At 50.6% G+C, this 18,074-nt stretch overlaps 1 protein-coding gene across 1 annotated transcript; it reads left to right on the forward strand.

Moving 5' to 3' along the window:
- Nucleotides 1-401: 401 nt before the first annotated feature.
- Grm6 (glutamate metabotropic receptor 6) lies at nucleotides 402-14,586 on the forward strand. The gene is made up of 10 exons (XM_032911809.1): nucleotides 402-887; nucleotides 2,502-2,718; nucleotides 3,274-3,409; nucleotides 4,587-4,741; nucleotides 5,756-5,896; nucleotides 5,998-6,198; nucleotides 7,213-7,358; nucleotides 7,450-8,073; nucleotides 12,062-12,373; nucleotides 13,614-14,586. The coding sequence occupies exons 1-10, from the start codon at nucleotides 402-404 to the stop codon at nucleotides 13,809-13,811; spliced, it is 2,616 nt and encodes an 871-aa protein (XP_032767700.1). The 3' UTR covers nucleotides 13,812-14,586.
- Nucleotides 14,587-18,074: the final 3,488 nt, after the last annotated feature.

Consider the following 18,074-nt stretch of genomic DNA (forward strand, 5'->3'; position numbering starts at 1 on the left):
AAATCCTTTAGGCTGGAGCTCTGATTTTACAGCTGTCACAGATTCGTCCTACTAACCAGAGGTTGGCTCAGGTAAGCACCACTGGGGAGGTAGCCTAGAGTGCGCTGGGGTGGGCCCAGAGGAAGAGGTACCCAGAACTGTAAGGGGGCGGGGGAGGAGCAGGACGGGAGGGGTAGTGAGGATCATCGACGGGGAACTTTTCAGGAAAAATGAGAGCAACTCTCTGGAGGCCTGGGAGAGGCGACTGAGTTGCTGGTGCGCGAGTCACCAAGTCACCAACTTTTCCTGTGCTCTCGGTGTCTGGCCAGATTCCCGAAGTGTCCGCAGAGCACGGGGTGACACCTTCGTCCACCGGTGCTCAAGACGTCCCGGTAACTTTCTTTCCCGCAGCCCAGGAGCAGATGGGGAGGCTCCGGGTGCTGCTGCTATGGATAGCCTGGTGGTTGTCGCAGGCAGGCATAGCCTGCGGTGCCGGCTCGGTGCGCCTGGCGGGCGGCCTGACGCTGGGCGGACTATTCCCAGTGCACGCGCGGGGAGCCGCAGGACGCGCGTGCGGGGCGCTGAAGAAGGAGCAAGGCGTGCACCGGCTGGAAGCGATGCTCTACGCGCTGGACCGCGTCAACGCTGACCCGGAGCTGCTGCCCGGCGTGCGACTGGGCGCGCGGCTGCTCGACACCTGCTCGCGGGACACCTACGCTCTGGAGCAGGCGCTGAGCTTCGTGCAGGCGCTCATCCGAGGCCGCGGAGACGGCGACGAGGCCAGTGTGCGCTGCCCTGGGGGAGTTCCCCCGCTGCGCTCCGCGCCTCCAGAGCGCGTGGTGGCGGTGGTGGGCGCCTCGGCTAGCTCCGTGTCCATCATGGTCGCCAACGTCTTGCGCCTGTTTGCGGTGAGGGCGGGCGTCTGCCACCGGTCTTCCCTCCCAGGTGGCCGATACCTTTACTAACTTCTGAAAGAATCTGTTTTAATCTCTCCAGCTCAACCAGCTATGTCCACAGGGGCGGATCAATTTCCCAGACTGGCTGGTCTGGCATCTTTGTGTGAAGGGTGTCCCTTGCCCCAGCAGCCTGTGTCCTGGACCAGCTTGACTAAGGGCAGATTGGATCTAGTTCCCACTTATCCACTCATTCGGGTTCTGCTGACACCTTATACAATCTTGCAAGGTGCTCCCGCCCCTGAGGACCCCTAGGTGATAAAGAAATTTAGATTTCAAGGGAACTAGGCCCTTCTTTAGAAGCCCCTGGGAGTGGCCCTGAGCTACCCCAGGAAGCAGAGAGTACTGAGGGGTGGGGTGCCACTCCTTTAAAAAAAAAAATCTCCATTTAAATTTTATTTCAAAATGTTTGCCTTTAAGCCTTTCTGGTGCCTTTAATCCCTTCTGGTGTGCGGGGGGTGGGGTGGGGATCGCGTTGGGGTGGGGGGACTCTTAAAGACGTCCAGAGCTCCCTCCCCCTTTCTATACTGCTTATCAGCAAGGCTCTGCACCTTCTTCATCGAAAGGGGGCATTGTGTTCTTTGCAGTCTGGACACCTCAGGATCCAAGGATTGGAGTGCCTCTGGAGAGGGCGTCTCTAGAGAAGCAGAGGCTTTCTCTGCCCTCTTTCCTCTGGTTTTTGCTTTCTCGTTTTATCTCCTTCTGTCTCCCTGACACTCTCTAGCTAAGCCTCGCCCCTCCTCCATCTCTTTCCCTTTCCTCCCATTTTCCTATTCCTTTTCCCACTCTCCTTTGCTGACACCACATTCACCCTGTCCTAGAATAGCCTCAACCTGGCTTTCCCGGATGCAAAGGCCACTCCAGGGCTGCCTGCTGGTCCCTCTTTATCTCCTGAAGGGCCATCTGCTATCTGTTCTAATGCAGATCAGCTTCCCGCCCAAGTCGTTCAGCCTCCTTTTCCGTTTTCTCAGCTGTATCCCCCACTCCCACTTTCTTGTAGCTGATGGCTCAGTCCCATAATCCCTGCTGTTAATCTATCTGATGGTCATAGATCAAACCTAGTTTCGGTCAAGCCTTCCCACTGGGCTGTCTAGCCTGAATCTCCAGCTCTAATCTGCTCTGATCCTAGCAGGGGGCTACCACTGACAAAGACTGGCTCTCCCTCTGGGAAATAGGGTCAACAGAACACCCTTTCCCCTAGAGCAGAGCAGACTTTCCCTAAGTTCCAGGATCCTCTTCATCTTGTAGCCTTTGCAACTATCAGTGGTGACCCTGCTCTAAGCCCCTCCAACCTTCCAGACACCAGATTGCATTCACAGATAGCCCACTAGCCCCAAACATTTAGCATTTGTGTGTGTGTGTGTGTGTGTGTGTGTGTGTGTGTGTGTGTCCTCCAACTCTCCCCTTCCATCCTTCTATCCCTCATCTGTGGTCCAGGTCCCTATTATCGCCCCCCCCCCCAAAGCTACTTCCAACTTGTCTGTGACTTATCCATGTCCTGAGTCCCCAATGCCATCCTGGTTTTAGACTCTCCAGCCACAGCCTAGCTGTCTGTCCTTCCTGCTTCAGATACCCCAGATCAGCTATGCCTCCACAGCCCCAGAGCTCAGTGACTCCACACGCTATGACTTCTTCTCCCGAGTGGTGCCTCCTGACTCCTACCAGGCCCAGGCCATGGTGGACATTGTGCGGGCACTGGGATGGAATTACGTGTCTACATTGGCCTCTGAGGGCAACTATGGCGAGAGCGGGGTTGAGGCCTTTGTGCAGATTTCCCGTGAGGCTGGTGAGTTGGGAGTTGGCCCGGGGGTTCCAGGCAACAGTCAGCTAACTAAGGGGAGAGCCAGGATCCACAGGATGGGACATAGACAGAGGGAGGGAGTCTCTGTAGCCAGACAAGACAGTGCTCCAGGAGGGCGAGGTCCCTTTAAAGTTGTTCTGCATTCCTAATGCTGAGACAGACCATTTAATACAGTTCCTCATGCTGTGACCCCAGCCATTGAATTATTTTTATTACTACTTCATAACTGTTATTCTGCTACTGTTATGAATTGTGATGTAAATATCTGTGTTTTCCAATGGTTTTAGGTGACCCCTGTGAAAGGGTCATTCAGTCCCCAAAGGGGTCGTGACCCATACGTTGAGAACTGTTACTTTAAGGGATTCAGGTCATGTTTATGGTCACCTCGGTGGGGTCCAGGCAAGCCCTCCAAACTCCATAATTAACCCCTACCCAAGGTTTGTCATGTACTTGTAGCATGTAGTCACAGAAGGGGCAGGCAGGTGGGTATGTGAGAGTGTAGCTGAGACGAGGGTTGACTTTGGTATCCCTGCCATCCAGGAGGTGTCTGTATTGCCCAGTCAATAAAGATTCCCAGGGAGCCAAAGCCGGGAGAATTCCACAAAGTGATCCGGAGGCTCATGGAGACACCCAACGCCCGTGGCATCATCATCTTTGCCAATGAGGATGACATCAGGTGGGACAGGTGGCACACTCGGTCACCATGTGTATGCTTCGATGTTCTTCCTAAGAGACCTATGCTTCCTCACTCCCAGCCATGAGCAACTCCTCTCCTCTCCCTAAGCTCCTCTTCCTGTCGCCATCTGGAGTCTTCTGTTCTGGGAATGAGACAGGCCTGACTGGCTGAAGATGCCCCAGGCCTGGCCTAGGAAACCCAAGAAAACATCACTATTTTTGTTGTTCACTGTGGGAGAGGGAACTGCTAGGCAGACCCAAGAACAGAACATGTACCATGAGGGACACTGCCCCTGTAAACCCTGACCTACGTTATCCTAAGCCAGCCCAGGCTCTTATCCAGCCAGGGAAGTTGGACATGACACTGGTGGAGGGACTTGTAGATAGAATGGCTTCTGAGTGCCCTGACATACCCCAGAGAAGTTCTCTGCATTAATCCATTGTTACTATAATAAAATATCCAAGTCAGGGTAACTTTTAAGGAAAAGACATATTTTTAACATAAACTTTTGAAGGCTGAAAGTCCAGGCAGTGCAGAGGGCCTACCTCGCGCCATGTGTTGGCAAATGTTAAAATGGAAGGAGGGAGTAAGAGAAGGAGAGAGTGCACGGTGAGAGGGAACATCAGAAAGCAGAGAGCCAGAGTTCACTCTTTTATAACTATTTACTTTCACGGAATTGCCTCACTCCTCCCAAGGTCAAGAGCAATATACCCAGTGACCCAACAACCTTGCACTTAAGCCACTTTCTTTCTTTCTTTCTTTTTTTCTTTCTTTCTTTCTTTCTTTCTTCTCTCTCTTCTCTCTCTCTCTCTCTCTCTCTTCTCTCTCTCTCTCTCTCTCTCTCTCTCTTGAGACAGGGCTTTGCTGTGTATCCCTGAAGCTCCAGGGCACTGAAGAAATCTTGTCTGAAATAAATAAATACATAAATAATAAGTAAGGTGTAGAGGCCACCTAAAGTTGATCTCTGGTCACCACACACACATATACATACAACACACACACACACACACACACACACACACACACACACTCATGCTCACAGTGGGCAGAGCCCTGATAAACAGGGATGTGATGATTGATATGGAGAAGGATGCAGGGATACAGGATGGGAGGTGGCTAAGACCGAACTGGAGGAAGATCCTAGGTTGTAACTCACTTCCAGCTCTGTTCCTACCAGGAGGGTCTTGGAGGCAGCTCGCCAGGCCAACCTGACTGGCCACTTCCTGTGGGTTGGCTCAGACAGCTGGGGATCCAAGATCTCTCCCATCTTGAACCTAGAGGAAGAGGCTGTGGGGGCCATCACTATCTTGCCCAAAAGGGCTTCAATCGACGGTAAGTCCCCCACCCCACTCATCCTCCCAAATGCTTCCTGTTTGGGATGCTCATTTCCACATGTGTCTAACAGGTACCACTCTCTTCCAGGAGTCCCACATGCTGTGTAACTCTGAGATTCTGTAGTCTCATCCCAGCAAACAGTGTTTGAATGAGGCCTATGAGGAAAAGGACACTCCGCTCAGAGTCCAAAGCAAAGAGCCCCAGTGTTTTGCTGTTGTTTTAAAATTCTATGCATATGGTTTTGGTTGTACCAAAGGTGATTTAAGTGGGAAGGTTGGCAGGAGAGAAACCAAGAATGTGGGACAGACTGTCTTTCTGATCCAAGTGACGAAGTGGGCAGGCCTACCTTGTCTGTTTCCCTGTCAGCTCCATTCCTACCTGGGAGCACTGAGAAGAATCCACCAGTGAGGGTTCACTTTGTGAGGGCTTTTGTCGGTTCTCTGAATAAGGAACTAAAACTGCAGCCTTGACAGCACGCTTCAGGGACCCAGTAGAGGATGCACTCTGCCTCCCACAGGCTTCCAGCGTTTGTGGGGTGCCCACCTTCACACCCTTTCTTTTAGCTAGAATGCTAAAGAATTGTCCAGTGGACAAGCTGGTCCGAGGAAGAGTGCTAGCAGTCAAGGCATTTCATCTGAAGAGATCTGGAAGTGGGTGGTACCAGTGTGGAGCAGTGAGGCAATGGTGTTCTCAGAGCCTTGGATTCTGTGTTAGTATGTGTGTGCATGTGTGCATGTGTGCATGTGTGCATGTGTGCATGTGTGCATGTGGAGGCCATACTCAATTCTTCTCCCACCTTATTCATTGAGGCAGCGTCTCTGGGTCCGACCCAGAGATCACCGCTATGGCTAGTCTTTCTAGCCAGTGTGCTCTGGGAATTCCCCTGTCTCTGCCTTCAGAATCGAGTTCTTGGTCACAGGGCCACTCCTGGAAACACAGTGGGCCAATGACCAAAGGACGTGAGAGAAGCACGACACCTGGCCAGACGGTCCCCACCCTCCTACCTCCTAGGATTTGACCAATACTTCATGACTCGTTCCTTGGAGAACAACCGCAGAAACATCTGGTTTGCTGAGTTCTGGGAAGAGAATTTTAACTGCAAACTAACCAGCTCCGGTGGCCAGTCAGATGATTCCACCCGGAAATGCACAGGTGAGCACTAACCGGGATGGGGAAGGTGACGGGGAGAGGGTGGGGAGTTCAGGTTTGGTGTCTAGGGGCCAGGCATACTTCCTCTGGGCCTCCTAGGACAGGTGAGGAACGCATCGGCCAGGACTCCGCCTATGAGCAGGAGGGGAAGGTGCAGTTCGTGATAGACGCTGTGTACGCCATTGCTCACGCTCTGCATAGCATGCACCAAGCGCTCTGCCCAGGCCACACAGGTCTGTGCCCAGCCATGGAGCCTACTGATGGCCGGACGCTGCTGCACTACATCCGAGCAGTCCGCTTCAATGGTGAGTGGGTGCCTGGCCCCACAGGGTGGGAAAGCCAGTCTCCATGGGTTGATTGGCAGTCCATCAGTGGGAAAAGGGTCAGATGGAAGAGAATATACCAAGACGGGTCCCTGCAGCTTTGAACCGAGTGTAGGCCTCTGCTTTTTAACCCTCCAGGGGCTTCACCTTCAGAACCAATTTGCAAAACTCAGTGTTGAGGGACTGCTCTTTGATTCATCTACCTGGACCCCACAAGTCACTTAGAACTTCCTGTCCACTGCAAGTAGCTGTTAGAGGATCCAGGTTCAGTGGTGCGCCTAGGGCCCAGTACAGACCCCAGGAAGAACCCTGCTGTAGATGCACAGCCCACTCTGAGTCATAGGCTTCCAAAGGGAGCCAGGCTCTGAGCTACTGGAGCAAAAGGCATGGGTCTGACATGTTCCCTGCACCAACAGAAGCTGTGTAAGGTCCAGGGCCTAAGGGATGGATCTGAATGAACCTGTGTGTATGTGGCATGTGGGAGTTGAGATGATGATGATGATGATGATGATGATGATGATGATGATGATGATGATGATGATGATGATTATTTTCAGCTACTCTACTGCATAAAACTGTACACTCTCTACCAGATATTTGGGATGCCTGCTATTTTGGTTTTGTGACACGTGTGCATCTGTGCACACCTGTGGAGGGACAGCAGGTGTCCTTCTCTGTCACTCCTCACCACCTTATTATTTTGAGTCAGGGTCTTTCGCTAAAACTAGAACTAGGCTGGGGGCCAGCAAGACCCAGCAATCCTCCTGCCCCTGAGCCCTAGGAGTGAGTGCTGAGATCTGAACTCAGGCTCCCACGCTTGAGCTGCAAGGGCTGCTCCCCCACTGAGTCATCTCCAGCCCTGAGGAGGCATGTTTTGTCCCATGCCCTTCTCATGGCTGCCAGACAGCATTTATCTCCTGCTGTGAGGCAATGATCATTGCTAATGAGTGATGCTGATCGTCCTGACCAGAGCCTGTCTAGTTCTTCTTCCCGTAGGTAGTGCAGGAACCCCAGTGATGTTCAATGAGAATGGAGATGCCCCCGGGCGCTATGACATCTTCCAATACCAGGCAACCAACGGAAGCGCCAGCAGCGGCGGGTACCAGGCCGTGGGCCAATGGGCAGAGGCCCTTAGACTGGATGTAAGTGGCGTGGGCCAAGCTGCAGGTGGAAGTGAAGGGCTCTGAACTCCTGGCGGTAGAGGTCAGCAGCCTGTGTTTTTATCTGTCCCAGATGGAAGTTCTACAGTGGTCAGGCGACCCCCATGAAGTGCCCCCTTCTCAATGCAGCCTCCCCTGTGGGCCCGGTGAACGGAAAAAGATGGTGAAGGGTGTCCCCTGCTGTTGGCACTGTGAGGCCTGCGACGGGTACCGCTTCCAGGTGGACGAGTTCACGTGCGAGGCCTGCCCAGGGGACATGAGGCCCACCCCCAACCACACTGGTTGCCGTCCCACACCCGTGGTGCGCCTGACCTGGTCCTCTCCATGGGCAGCTCTGCCCCTTCTCCTGGCTGTCCTGGGCATCATGGCTACCACCACCATTATGGCCACCTTCATGCGACACAATGACACTCCCATAGTCCGCGCCTCTGGCCGTGAGCTTAGCTACGTGCTGCTCACTGGCATCTTCCTGATCTACGCCATCACCTTCCTCATGGTAGCCGAGCCTTGTGCAGCCATCTGTGCTGCCCGCAGACTCTTGCTTGGCTTGGGCACCACGCTCAGCTACTCAGCCCTGCTCACCAAGACCAACCGCATCTACCGCATCTTTGAGCAAGGGAAGCGCTCTGTCACACCACCACCCTTCATCAGCCCCACTTCGCAACTAGTCATCACCTTCGGCCTCACCTCCCTGCAGGTGGGTCCCCGGATTCCCCAGTAACATGGCGAGTAAATAAGGGGTGCACAAAATCCTCCACATTAAAACTCGGAGAATAAGAGACCAGGGGTGCAGTTCATTTAGCAGAGGGATTTCTTAACATGATAAACCCCTAGGTTTGATTCCCCCAGTGTGGCATAAACCCAGCATGGTGACACAAACCTGTTATACCAGCACTCAGGAGGTGGAAGTAGGAGGAGCAGAAGTTCAAAGCCACTCTTGGCACATAGCAGTTTTCAGACCCCTTGTGGTAAGTGCAAATCTTTAAATGCAACACTTGGGAGATAGAGCACTCTATGGTGTACACAGAGTGTTCTAGGCCAGCTTGGACTACATTATGAGACTCTCTCCTTCCTCTCTCTCCCTCTCCCTCTCCCTCTCCCTCTCCCTCTCCCTCTCCCTCTCTCTCTCTCCCTCCCTCCCTCCCTCCAGAGACTTTATTGAGGGATCTTTTCCCATTTTGGATCCAGTGTTTAAAAATCAAAAGGACAGGTCAAATGTGGTGGTCCATGACTTTAATCCCAGCACTTGGGAGGCAGAGGCAGGAGGGTCTCTGAGAGGCTGGGACCAGCCAGGATGACACAGCGAGGGCGTTGAAATAACCACCAGAACACTGCACCCTCTATTTCTTCAGGGTTGAGAGCTACTCACGTTTAAAACGCTGTTTCCACTGCTGAGTCTGTAGAGGAAACTGGGCACCTGTCTGTCTGACCGTGCTGTCATCTACTTCCGTTAGCCAAGCTTCCCCACAGCCCGACTCGCATGTATCCCAGAGGCCGCAGTCACTGTGGGGGTGCAGCACTCATTCTGCAGGGCCAGCATCTCATGGTGCAAGGGGCATTAACAATTGAGGTTCAGAGTTCCCACGGGGGTTCTCCTGAGACGTTACTCTTACAGTGTTGGACAGACTCCTCAGACTGGATGTTTTCTATGGAGAGAGAACTAAGAGGTGAATGACTTGACACAGAGTCCGCGGTGGCTGGTGTGACAGTGTGTACCCAGCCATGCTCTCTGGATGCTGCTGTTACAGCCTGGCCCCTGTTGACAAGACACATTCTCCTGGGCAGATGAGTCCTTCCTCCTTCTGGCTTTGCACTCCCATGTTCATTCCCACCCATGGCTTTGGTTCGTGCACTGGACTCTCTGTATTTAGAGGATTCTGGATCTTTCTGAGCATCCTGAGAAGGAGCTCCAACACTGCCCTCACTCATTGGATGGAGATACTTAGAGGAGATTCTGTGCTCCCCTAACTCCCTCAGATTCATCTGTCTCGCCTCATGAATTTGGACACCTCAGACCTTCAGCTCTTCTAGATGTTTGTATCAATGGATATGTAGTGGTATTTCATTGCCTCCCCCCATTTTTTTTGAGATAGAGTCTCTCTATGCAACCCTGTGGGCCTGAAACTCATCCTGTAGACCAGGCTGGCCTTGAACCCATAGAGATCTACCTGCTTCTGCCTCTGATGTGCCGGGATTAAAGTCATGGCCACTGCATGCACCTTCCTTGCTCCTTCAATTTACCTACGGGTAACAAGTGGTGCAAGTGGACCCTGGAGTCTCCTCTTCATCGTCTGTTCTTATCCATTGCTCGCCTTTTCTTTTTCCTCTTATTTCATAGAGGCTTGTTACAGCCTGGGCTGCAGATTCTGGAGCAGTCACGTGGGCTGTGGCTTCAGTATGAGTATATGCTGTGGTTACTGATCCTCCTGTCAGCCTCAGGAACTAGTTTGTTTTGAGTGACTTTTCCCCTACCGTAGGAGAAGCGTCCAGTGTTGCTGGGCTGGTTAGATGGGGTGGGTTTATTCCACTCGGCCCTAGTTGCTGAGGCTGCTACTGCAGAATTCCCTCTGAGTGCACACATTACCGTAAGGATCCTGCGTTCCCCCTGAGTGCACACATTACCGTAAGGATCCTGCGTTCCCCCTGAGTGCACACATTACCGTAAGGATCCTGCGTTCCCCCTGAGTGCACACATTACCGTAAGGATCCTGCGTTCCCCCTGAGTGCACACATTACCGTAAGGATCCTGCGTTCCCTCTGAGTGCACACATTACCGTAAGGATCCTGCGTTCCCTCTGAGTGCACACATTACCGTAAGGATCCTGCGTTCCCTCTGAGTGCACACATTACCGTAAGGATCCTGCGTTCCCCCTGAGTGCACACATTACCATAAGGATCCTGTTCCCCCCTGAGTTTACCGTAAGGATCCTCGTGAGTGCACATTACCGTAAGGATCCTGCGTTCCCCTGGTGCACACATTACCGTGAAGGATCCTCGTTCCCCTGAACCATAAGGATCCTGCCCCCCTGAACCATGGATCCTCGTTCCCTCTGAGTGCACACATTACTGGGATCCTCGTTCCCTCTGGTGCACACATTACCGGGATCCTGGTTCCCTCTGAGTGCACAACCGTACATCCTCGTTCCCTCTGAGTGCACACATTACCATAAGGATCCTGCGTTCCCTCTGAGTGCACACATTACCGTAAGGATCCTGCGTTCCCTCTGAGTGCACACATTACCGTAAGGATCCTGCGTTCCCTCTGAGTGCACACATTACCGTAAGGATCCTGCGTTCCCTCTGAGTGCACACATTACCGTAAGGATCCTGCGTTCCCCCTGAGTGCACACATTACCATAAGGATCCTGCGTTCCCTCTGAGTGCACACATTACCGTAAGGATCCTGCGTTCCCTCTGAGTGCACACATTACCGTAAGGATCCTGCGTTCCCTCTGAGTGCACACATTACCGTAAGGATGCTACTCTAACTTCTCTGCTGTTGCTATGAGAAACGCCATGACTAAAATGCCTCCTGGTCATAGTACATCTGTACTATGTACATAGTACATTGGTTGAGCGAAGTCAATGCGGGAACCATGGAAGAACACTGCTTACTGGCTGGCTACCAACTCACATTCAGTTCTTTCTTATGAGTCCAGTCTACCTGCCTAGGGAGGGTACCACCCGCGGCAGGCTGGGCCCTCCTACATCAATCAGCAATCCAAAAAAAAAAAAATGTCCCCACAGAATGCCAACAGGCCAATTTGATGGAGGCAACTCTTTGATTGAGGTCCCTTTTTCAGAGGACATGACACTGGATGATAGCTGACTAGATTTCAGCCCCACCTACACATTCATCTGGCACTCTTGCACAGGGAACAACCAGAACTAACCCATGGGTCGGCCCCTTCAGGGTCTCACCTTTATGTAGACATCTTGATTCCTATCCCTCAGTTTCCTTTGGCTCAGGGTCTGTCTGTTGTCACTAGGAAGTAGCCGACACTCCCTTCTCCCTGTTAGGGCCTGGGTGTTAGCCTCAGTTCACATTCTGACCACCTCACAGGCTGTTTCTCTGGCCTGTGGTGTGGGTATATTTGCTTCACTACACATTCACCCACAAGCTCATGGCATTCTGTTCACAGTTCCCTAGTTTTGGGGAGGGAAGGGGGTCCCTGGTAACCAGCTTTGTCAAGTTGCAAGCTGATGCTATCTTGCCTGTGGCGTGGCTTGGGCGTGAAGGCAGAACAGCCCTCTGGGGACTGGTCCTTATTGGTGGCACCTGCATTAGCTGTTTCCCTTCGTGTCCTGATATGTGGGTTCTCCATTCTGCATCTGGAGAAACTGAGGCTGAGGAGAAGGTTCTAGAACCTTGAAGGTGCGCAGGGGCACGGCATTGCTGTTAAAAGTTCAGTGCAGGCTGGTCTGGTGGCTGCTTACCCACCCAGCCCTAGTGGGTTGGTCCACATGTGCCTTGAGCACATCCGTCCACTCTGCCCACCCCATCACAGGTAAGAACACATCTCTGGATGATTCTACTTCATGGAGAGTATTTTACGACTGAGCATCCAACCCAATAGGCCAAGAATATCACGGGAAATGGAACCTGTCAGAGACCTGGGTGAGGGACTGGAACAGACTTGCCAGTAGAAGAGAACTTGTCCCTGACACTGTGTTGGTTCCCACAGGTAGTGGGAGTGATAGCGTGGCTGGGGGCCCAGCCTCCACACAGCGTGATTGACTACGAGGAGCAGAGGACGGTGGACCCCGAGCAGGCCAGGGGTGTGCTCAAGTGTGATATGTCTGATCTGTCCCTCATTGGTTGCCTGGGCTACAGTCTCCTGCTCATGGTCACGTGTACGGTGTATGCCATCAAGGCCCGAGGTGTGCCTGAGACCTTCAATGAGGCCAAGCCCATCGGCTTCACCATGTACACCACCTGTATTATCTGGCTGGCTTTTGTTCCCATCTTCTTTGGTACCGCCCAGTCAGCTGAGAAGGTAACTGGGTGCCCCACAGGCTTTTCCTATCCACTCCTCACTCCCTACTGAAGGTCTGGATTGTCCAGGAGCTGGGCCACCGATTCTGAGTGACTGTGGGTTGACCACACTCAATTGTCTCCCTCGGAGCCCTGTGCCTGTTCGTCCAGCCATTCTTCTCGCCCTCCGTTCACTCGCTGCTCTTCTAGCGCTCCTCCTAACTGCTCAACCTCCCTGCTTCCTTTTTCTCTTCCTTCTGATGTCTTCCTATACTTTACACCACTTACCTCATTAATCTACTGGCCAAGTGCTTGTCTTCCTCTGGTCACTTAATCGGGACTATAGAACATTCGTTCACCTGTGCTCTCTTTTTGTATGTTATCCAGTCCCTTTTGAATGCCTTGTCTATTCCCTCATTTCTATATTTGAAAACAGGTTCATTCGTTTACTCATTAATACCTTCTGGTTCTTTAGGAGTGGGACCCTTTTCCCAAGCCACCCTCCTCCTTTTTGGTAATTAGAAAACATTTTGTGTGTGTGTAGGTGTATGTGTGTGTGCATGTATGTGTGTGTATGTGTGTGTATGTGCTTGTGTGTGCGTGTGTGTGTGTGTGTGTGTGTGTGTGTGTGTGCGTGTGTATCATATGCAGGCAGGTGCCCTTGGAGGCCAGGAAAGGGCACAGGATCCCCTAGAACTGGGGTTACAGGTAGTTGTAAGCTGTCTAGTTTTTCCCCGAACCCATGTCCTCTACAAGAGCAGCAAATGCTCTTAACTGCTAAGTCATCTGCCCACCCTCTTACCCCCTTTTTAATGAAAAATTTAAACGTTTATGGCTTCTCCATGTGTCTTGGTGTGTGTATAAGCATCTGCGTGTGTGCCACAGTCCAAACTGTGTAGATTGTAGGACAACTTTTGGGAGTCCAACTCGGGTTTACAGACTTGAGGACAAGTGCCTTGACACTTCTCCAGACTCTCTCTTCCGTTTTACTAGTCACTCGGTCTGTCGTTCCATCTTCCTGCCCACACCAGACCCACACTGTGATGTCTAACTTTTCCTTTTTTCCAATTTTCACTCTCTTTTTTTTTTTTTTTTCTTTTTTTTTTTTTTTTTTTTGACTGGGGACCGAAGGGCCTAACTCACCTGCTGGTGGTGAGAGGAGGGGAGGAGAGAGAGAGAGAGAGAGAGAGAGAGGAGAGAGAGAGAGAGAGAGAGAGAGAGATCAGCATTAAGTCTGGTCTTGTCCCCTCCTCCTTTCTTAGATCTACATCCAAACCACCACACTAACGGTGTCGCTGAGCCTGAGCGCATCAGTGTCCCTCGGCATGCTCTACGTGCCCAAAACCTACGTCATCCTGTTCCATCCAGAGCAGAACGTACAGAAGCGGAAGCGCAGCCTCAAGAAGACCTCCACGATGGCGGCCCCACCCCAGAACGAGAACGCAGAGGACGCCAAGTAGCAAGGTTGAGTGTGGGTGCCACAGGTTGCTCCCTGCCCTTTCTTTGCTTCTCCTGGCTTCAAAGTGGAAGCTGTGAAAGATCCACAGAGACCATCGGAGGCCAGGAATGTGTAAAGACCATGCCCATGGTCTTTTCCGAAGGAAAGAGCTAAACCCCGATCCACGCTGGACTTGTGCTTTCCTGGGCGCGCCAACCACATCATTCTGCCCCTCCGACCCACTGTAAGAAATACTGCTTCTAGGAATCTTCCTGAAGACAGAGACAAAACTGACACCTTCTGGGCAGGCATTCAAAACCATAGTGAAGCCAGGGCTTGGCCAGGTTGGGATAAGATTTATCTTGATCTAACACTACAACCTAGGGGCTGGCCAGGGTGTCTGTCAGAATGTGTAAACCCCAACAAGAAATCCAGGATTAGAGCTGGGTGGGGGGTGCAGTCGCCACAATAGGAAACTTAGATGTCTGAATTTGGGGAAATATTTCCCTGAGCAGAGCCTGTATGAGGGTTCTGGGAACCGAGTGTGAGCCTGCAGCAGAGAGAAGAGCAATACAGGGAACTGGGGCAGGCTTCTGTGAGGTCGCTTCCCTTGTGGTCTTTTCCCCAGGGTCATCCAAAAGATTGGACAGTTTTTCTCTGCTGTGTATGTTTCCATAGATTACTCCAACTTGAAGAAATGCCAACACATTAGAGTGGGTAAGAGATGGTAAGGTATAGCTAGACTTGGGTCAGAGTGTCCATGAATTGTCTTGTTTCTGCACTTAAGAGTTGTTGTTGTTGTTATTATTATCATTATCTAGAGTGAGGGTCTCACTATGTAACTCTGGCTGTCCTAGAACTCACTATGTAGATCAGGTTGGCCATGAACTCACAGAGATCTGCTGGCTTCTGCCTCCCAAGTGCTGGGATCAAAGGTGTGTGTCACTATGCCCAGCTTAAAATTTTAATTATTAGGATGAGCACAAAAGCTCCCTGCATAGAGTCTTGGAGCGCCCACCTGAAAGGTGGTGTGAGGTATGTGGAGGGAGTTATGGGAATACCATGCATGGCTTTAGTTTTGACTATTAGTTTTACAGAGCTGGTTTTTAGTTAGGGAACTTTTCTTTTGTCGTTTTTTGTTGTTGTTTCGTTGTTTGGTTTTTTTTTTATTTGTTTGTTTTAATGTATATAGCTAAATGCTTTAATTTGTTGTGAATTCTCCAGTATTTAAGGTACAGAACTAAGTTTTGAAAGTATGCTAGCTACACTTCAATGGACAGATGCTCCAAGGTGTAATGAGCTTTGATCTTGAGATGTAAAACTTTACTTAGTATCTTAAAGACAACAGGCTTCTCTCTAGAACATCTGTGCTTTTCCGCTCTTCCTCACTTGCTGTGTTCCCGGTTTCCCATGGTGCAAAGCACAGCTCAGCATTTACTGCTGAGTGAGCTCTGATGCTCCGTTCTGAGGCTTCTGTACCATGTCAACCCTCAAAGTGTGAAATGTGTTCTCCCGGGAGAGCCTTGTCCACGTGACTGTCTGCATGGTGTTTTTCTCCTCTGGGATCTCTTGTAGAGTCGGTGAGCCAAGGTATGAATAAAGGTTTTCTTGCACTTACCATTCTTTGTGTTTCTGATATGCAGTGAGTTGTGGGTTTTGACTTCTAGTTGAAAGTTTTCTCTTTCTTCTCCTCTCCTCTCCTCTCCTCTCCTCTCCCTCTCCCTCTCTCTCCCTCCCTCCTTCCCTCCCTCTCTCCCTCCCTCTCTTTTTGCATCCATATGGTTTTTTGCAGACTTCAACTAAGAAAGATTCTTAGTGTTTTCTAGAATGCACTTAACAGATTCAGCTCAGGTCACTGACAAGAATCCTGGCTTCCTGCCAAAGCCCCCACTTCCTGTCATCTGGTGGGAATTCCTTAATACACAACGGCTTCCACCTTCCTCCTACCAGCTCTCTCTTAAGCATTCTATTGTTGATGCTCCCCATATCACGACCAATTTCATATAGAGCAGTTCTGTTTGTTGGGAACCTTTCATATTTAATGTAACAATGAGGTTTCTTTCCGTTTGGAATTCTGCAGTGTATCCAAGTTGTGACTTTGACAAGGGGTGGTATCTCATCTCCTCCTGAGATTCCCCTACTTGGTTCTTTCTTCTTTTTTCTTTTGTGTTCATTGGAGGACTGGCAACTCCTTAAGAGTCTCCTCCATAGATTTGAATTACCATCTCCTCCATAGATTGAATTGGTCAATCAAATGGAAATAAAGTTTTATGTTTTTTTCTTCAGATTTGTGAATCTTATAAGGAGTTCTATTAGTCTTGAGAAAGAGATGAGCGAATGAATATAATTTCACGAGCTACAGCTGAGGAAGATAAGCTCAGAGAAAAGGAGACTGCAGTCCCCCTCCTAGGCTGTCACTAAGATAAGGGAGACTGTCACCCTGACGCAGGCTTCAGCCCCAGTGGAGTACCTGCCATCTGAAGGTAGCACCTTTGCCATTAGCAGAAAGATGAACTTAGAGATGTGATGACTTTCAAGCTGGACACTTGGGAGGCCGAGGCAGGACGATCAGCTTGTCTCAAAACAAACCAATAGAAAACAAAAAGGAACTTGGAAACTCTCGAGAGACCGAAGGTAAAGACCAAGAAGGGTTTATCTGACAAAAGACAGACTAGGTCGTATGGATAGTACAGAAAAGAGACGTCAGTAACAGGAAGCAGGACGCTGCAGGTTAATGCACACTCTGCAGGTCTAGCCAGGTGAGACTGCAGATGGATGTGAGTACACCACCCAGGAAGTGCCAAGTAACCTCTTGAAATACCCTTTACATGCGTGAGTGAAGACGTGAGTTTTCAGTCCCTTAACAGGGGAGGCTTGCCTGCACAGGTGGGCTTTGTTTGCTGAAACAAACTTGAGTAATTTAGGCTTTGAAGGTGCCCAAAACTTCCAGGTGTGGGCAAACAGAGTGTGACACAATACAGAATGTCCTCTTCTTTAACTCGGGGGCAGTTCTACTGTTTCAGGGGACAAGAGCATCTGATTTCATTAACGGTACTTCTACAAACCAGGAACCAGGAACCAGCCTCCTGGAATGATCTTATTGGTTCTTCCATTCTCACTGTGAAACTCGTACTGCCTCGCACTGGTATGGACTCCTTCTGTTCCTTGTGGGGTGGAAGAGAGCGTCTACAGGGACTGCATACATGAAGATGCCTGGTTGTGAATGTGATTTCTACAAAAGGTATTGAGGGATCAATGACAAAAGACCTGCCTGGGGGTTGGGGATTTAGCTCAGTGGTAGAGCGCTTGCCTAGCAAGCGCAAGGCCCTGCGTTCGGTCCCCAGCTCCGAAAAAAAGAAAAGAAAAGAAAAAAAAAATAAAAGACCTGCCTGCAGGTCTAGCTTGTCACAGTCTTTTGGGCCTGGGTCTGGCCATAGTCTGAGAATGTCAACGGTACTCTCCTTCATCTCGGGACCTATGGAACTGTTCGATATGTTGTTCACCCCTGTCAGAACAGTAGAGTCTTTAAGTGGTAGGATGCCCCATGGACAAAAAAAAAGGAACTTTCAAATATATAGGCAGAAATTATTAGCATACTGCTTTTTATACAACACAGAATTAAAACCTTCTGAAATCCAATGAAAAGCTAGATGAAGACCCGGACGCACAGTTCAATAATACGGGAGTGGCAGATACACTCTAAGGCAGTAGCCACAGAGCACTAACCAGGAACAGGAAATGGGTCAGAGCATCTGAGAACTGGGCTTAGATCCCTCATCTCAGGTCAACTGTATATGGGGAAGATGGCGAGTCACAAAAGTGGAAGTGGATAGGAGCCACAACCACATCCCGCTTGAAATTGAGCAGGCCTCTTACTCCTGTGGACACTGTGACTTTACTATGGTTTGGACTGGCTAGAGGGTAATGGCTATCATGGAAAAGCCTTACCTAGGTATCATACCAGGATCATAGTTAGCCGAGGTAGGTACAACTGGGTGACACAGTACCTTTGATGACTTTTGCCTCCAGAAAGAGACTTTGAGTTCTGAAAGCTGGATTTGGGTACAAAATCTAGACTCATGGATCCTGCTGATTTTGCACTTCTGATTTGCATTGTGAATGAGGTCCAGGGTGGTGATAACAAGGAAAATGGTGGTAAAAGTTGAAACTAAGTCAGAAGATGGTCACGCAATTCAAATGAACCTTCCTAGAACTTCCTAAGAAGCAAGTGGGCAGGCGGACCCAGGAGATTTGACAGAGGGTAGCTGAAACAAGCAGGAGCCTG

This window comes from Rattus rattus, chromosome 9, assembly GCF_011064425.1.
Source record: "Rattus rattus isolate New Zealand chromosome 9, Rrattus_CSIRO_v1, whole genome shotgun sequence".
Classification (NCBI taxonomy): domain Eukaryota; kingdom Metazoa; phylum Chordata; class Mammalia; order Rodentia; family Muridae; genus Rattus; species Rattus rattus.

Bases quoted from the DNA above. Each gene is read 5' to 3' on its own strand.
- Grm6 (XM_032911809.1), top strand. From the start codon at position 402: ATGGGGAGGCTCCGGGTGCTGCTGCTATGGATAGCCTGGTGGTTGTCG. The intron at 4,742-5,755 runs GTAAGTCCCCCA...CCTACCTCCTAG, and splicing joins CAAAAGGGCTTCAATCGACG to GATTTGACCAATACTTCATG. The intron at 12,374-13,613 runs GTAACTGGGTGC...CTCCTTTCTTAG, and splicing joins CCGCCCAGTCAGCTGAGAAG to ATCTACATCCAAACCACCAC.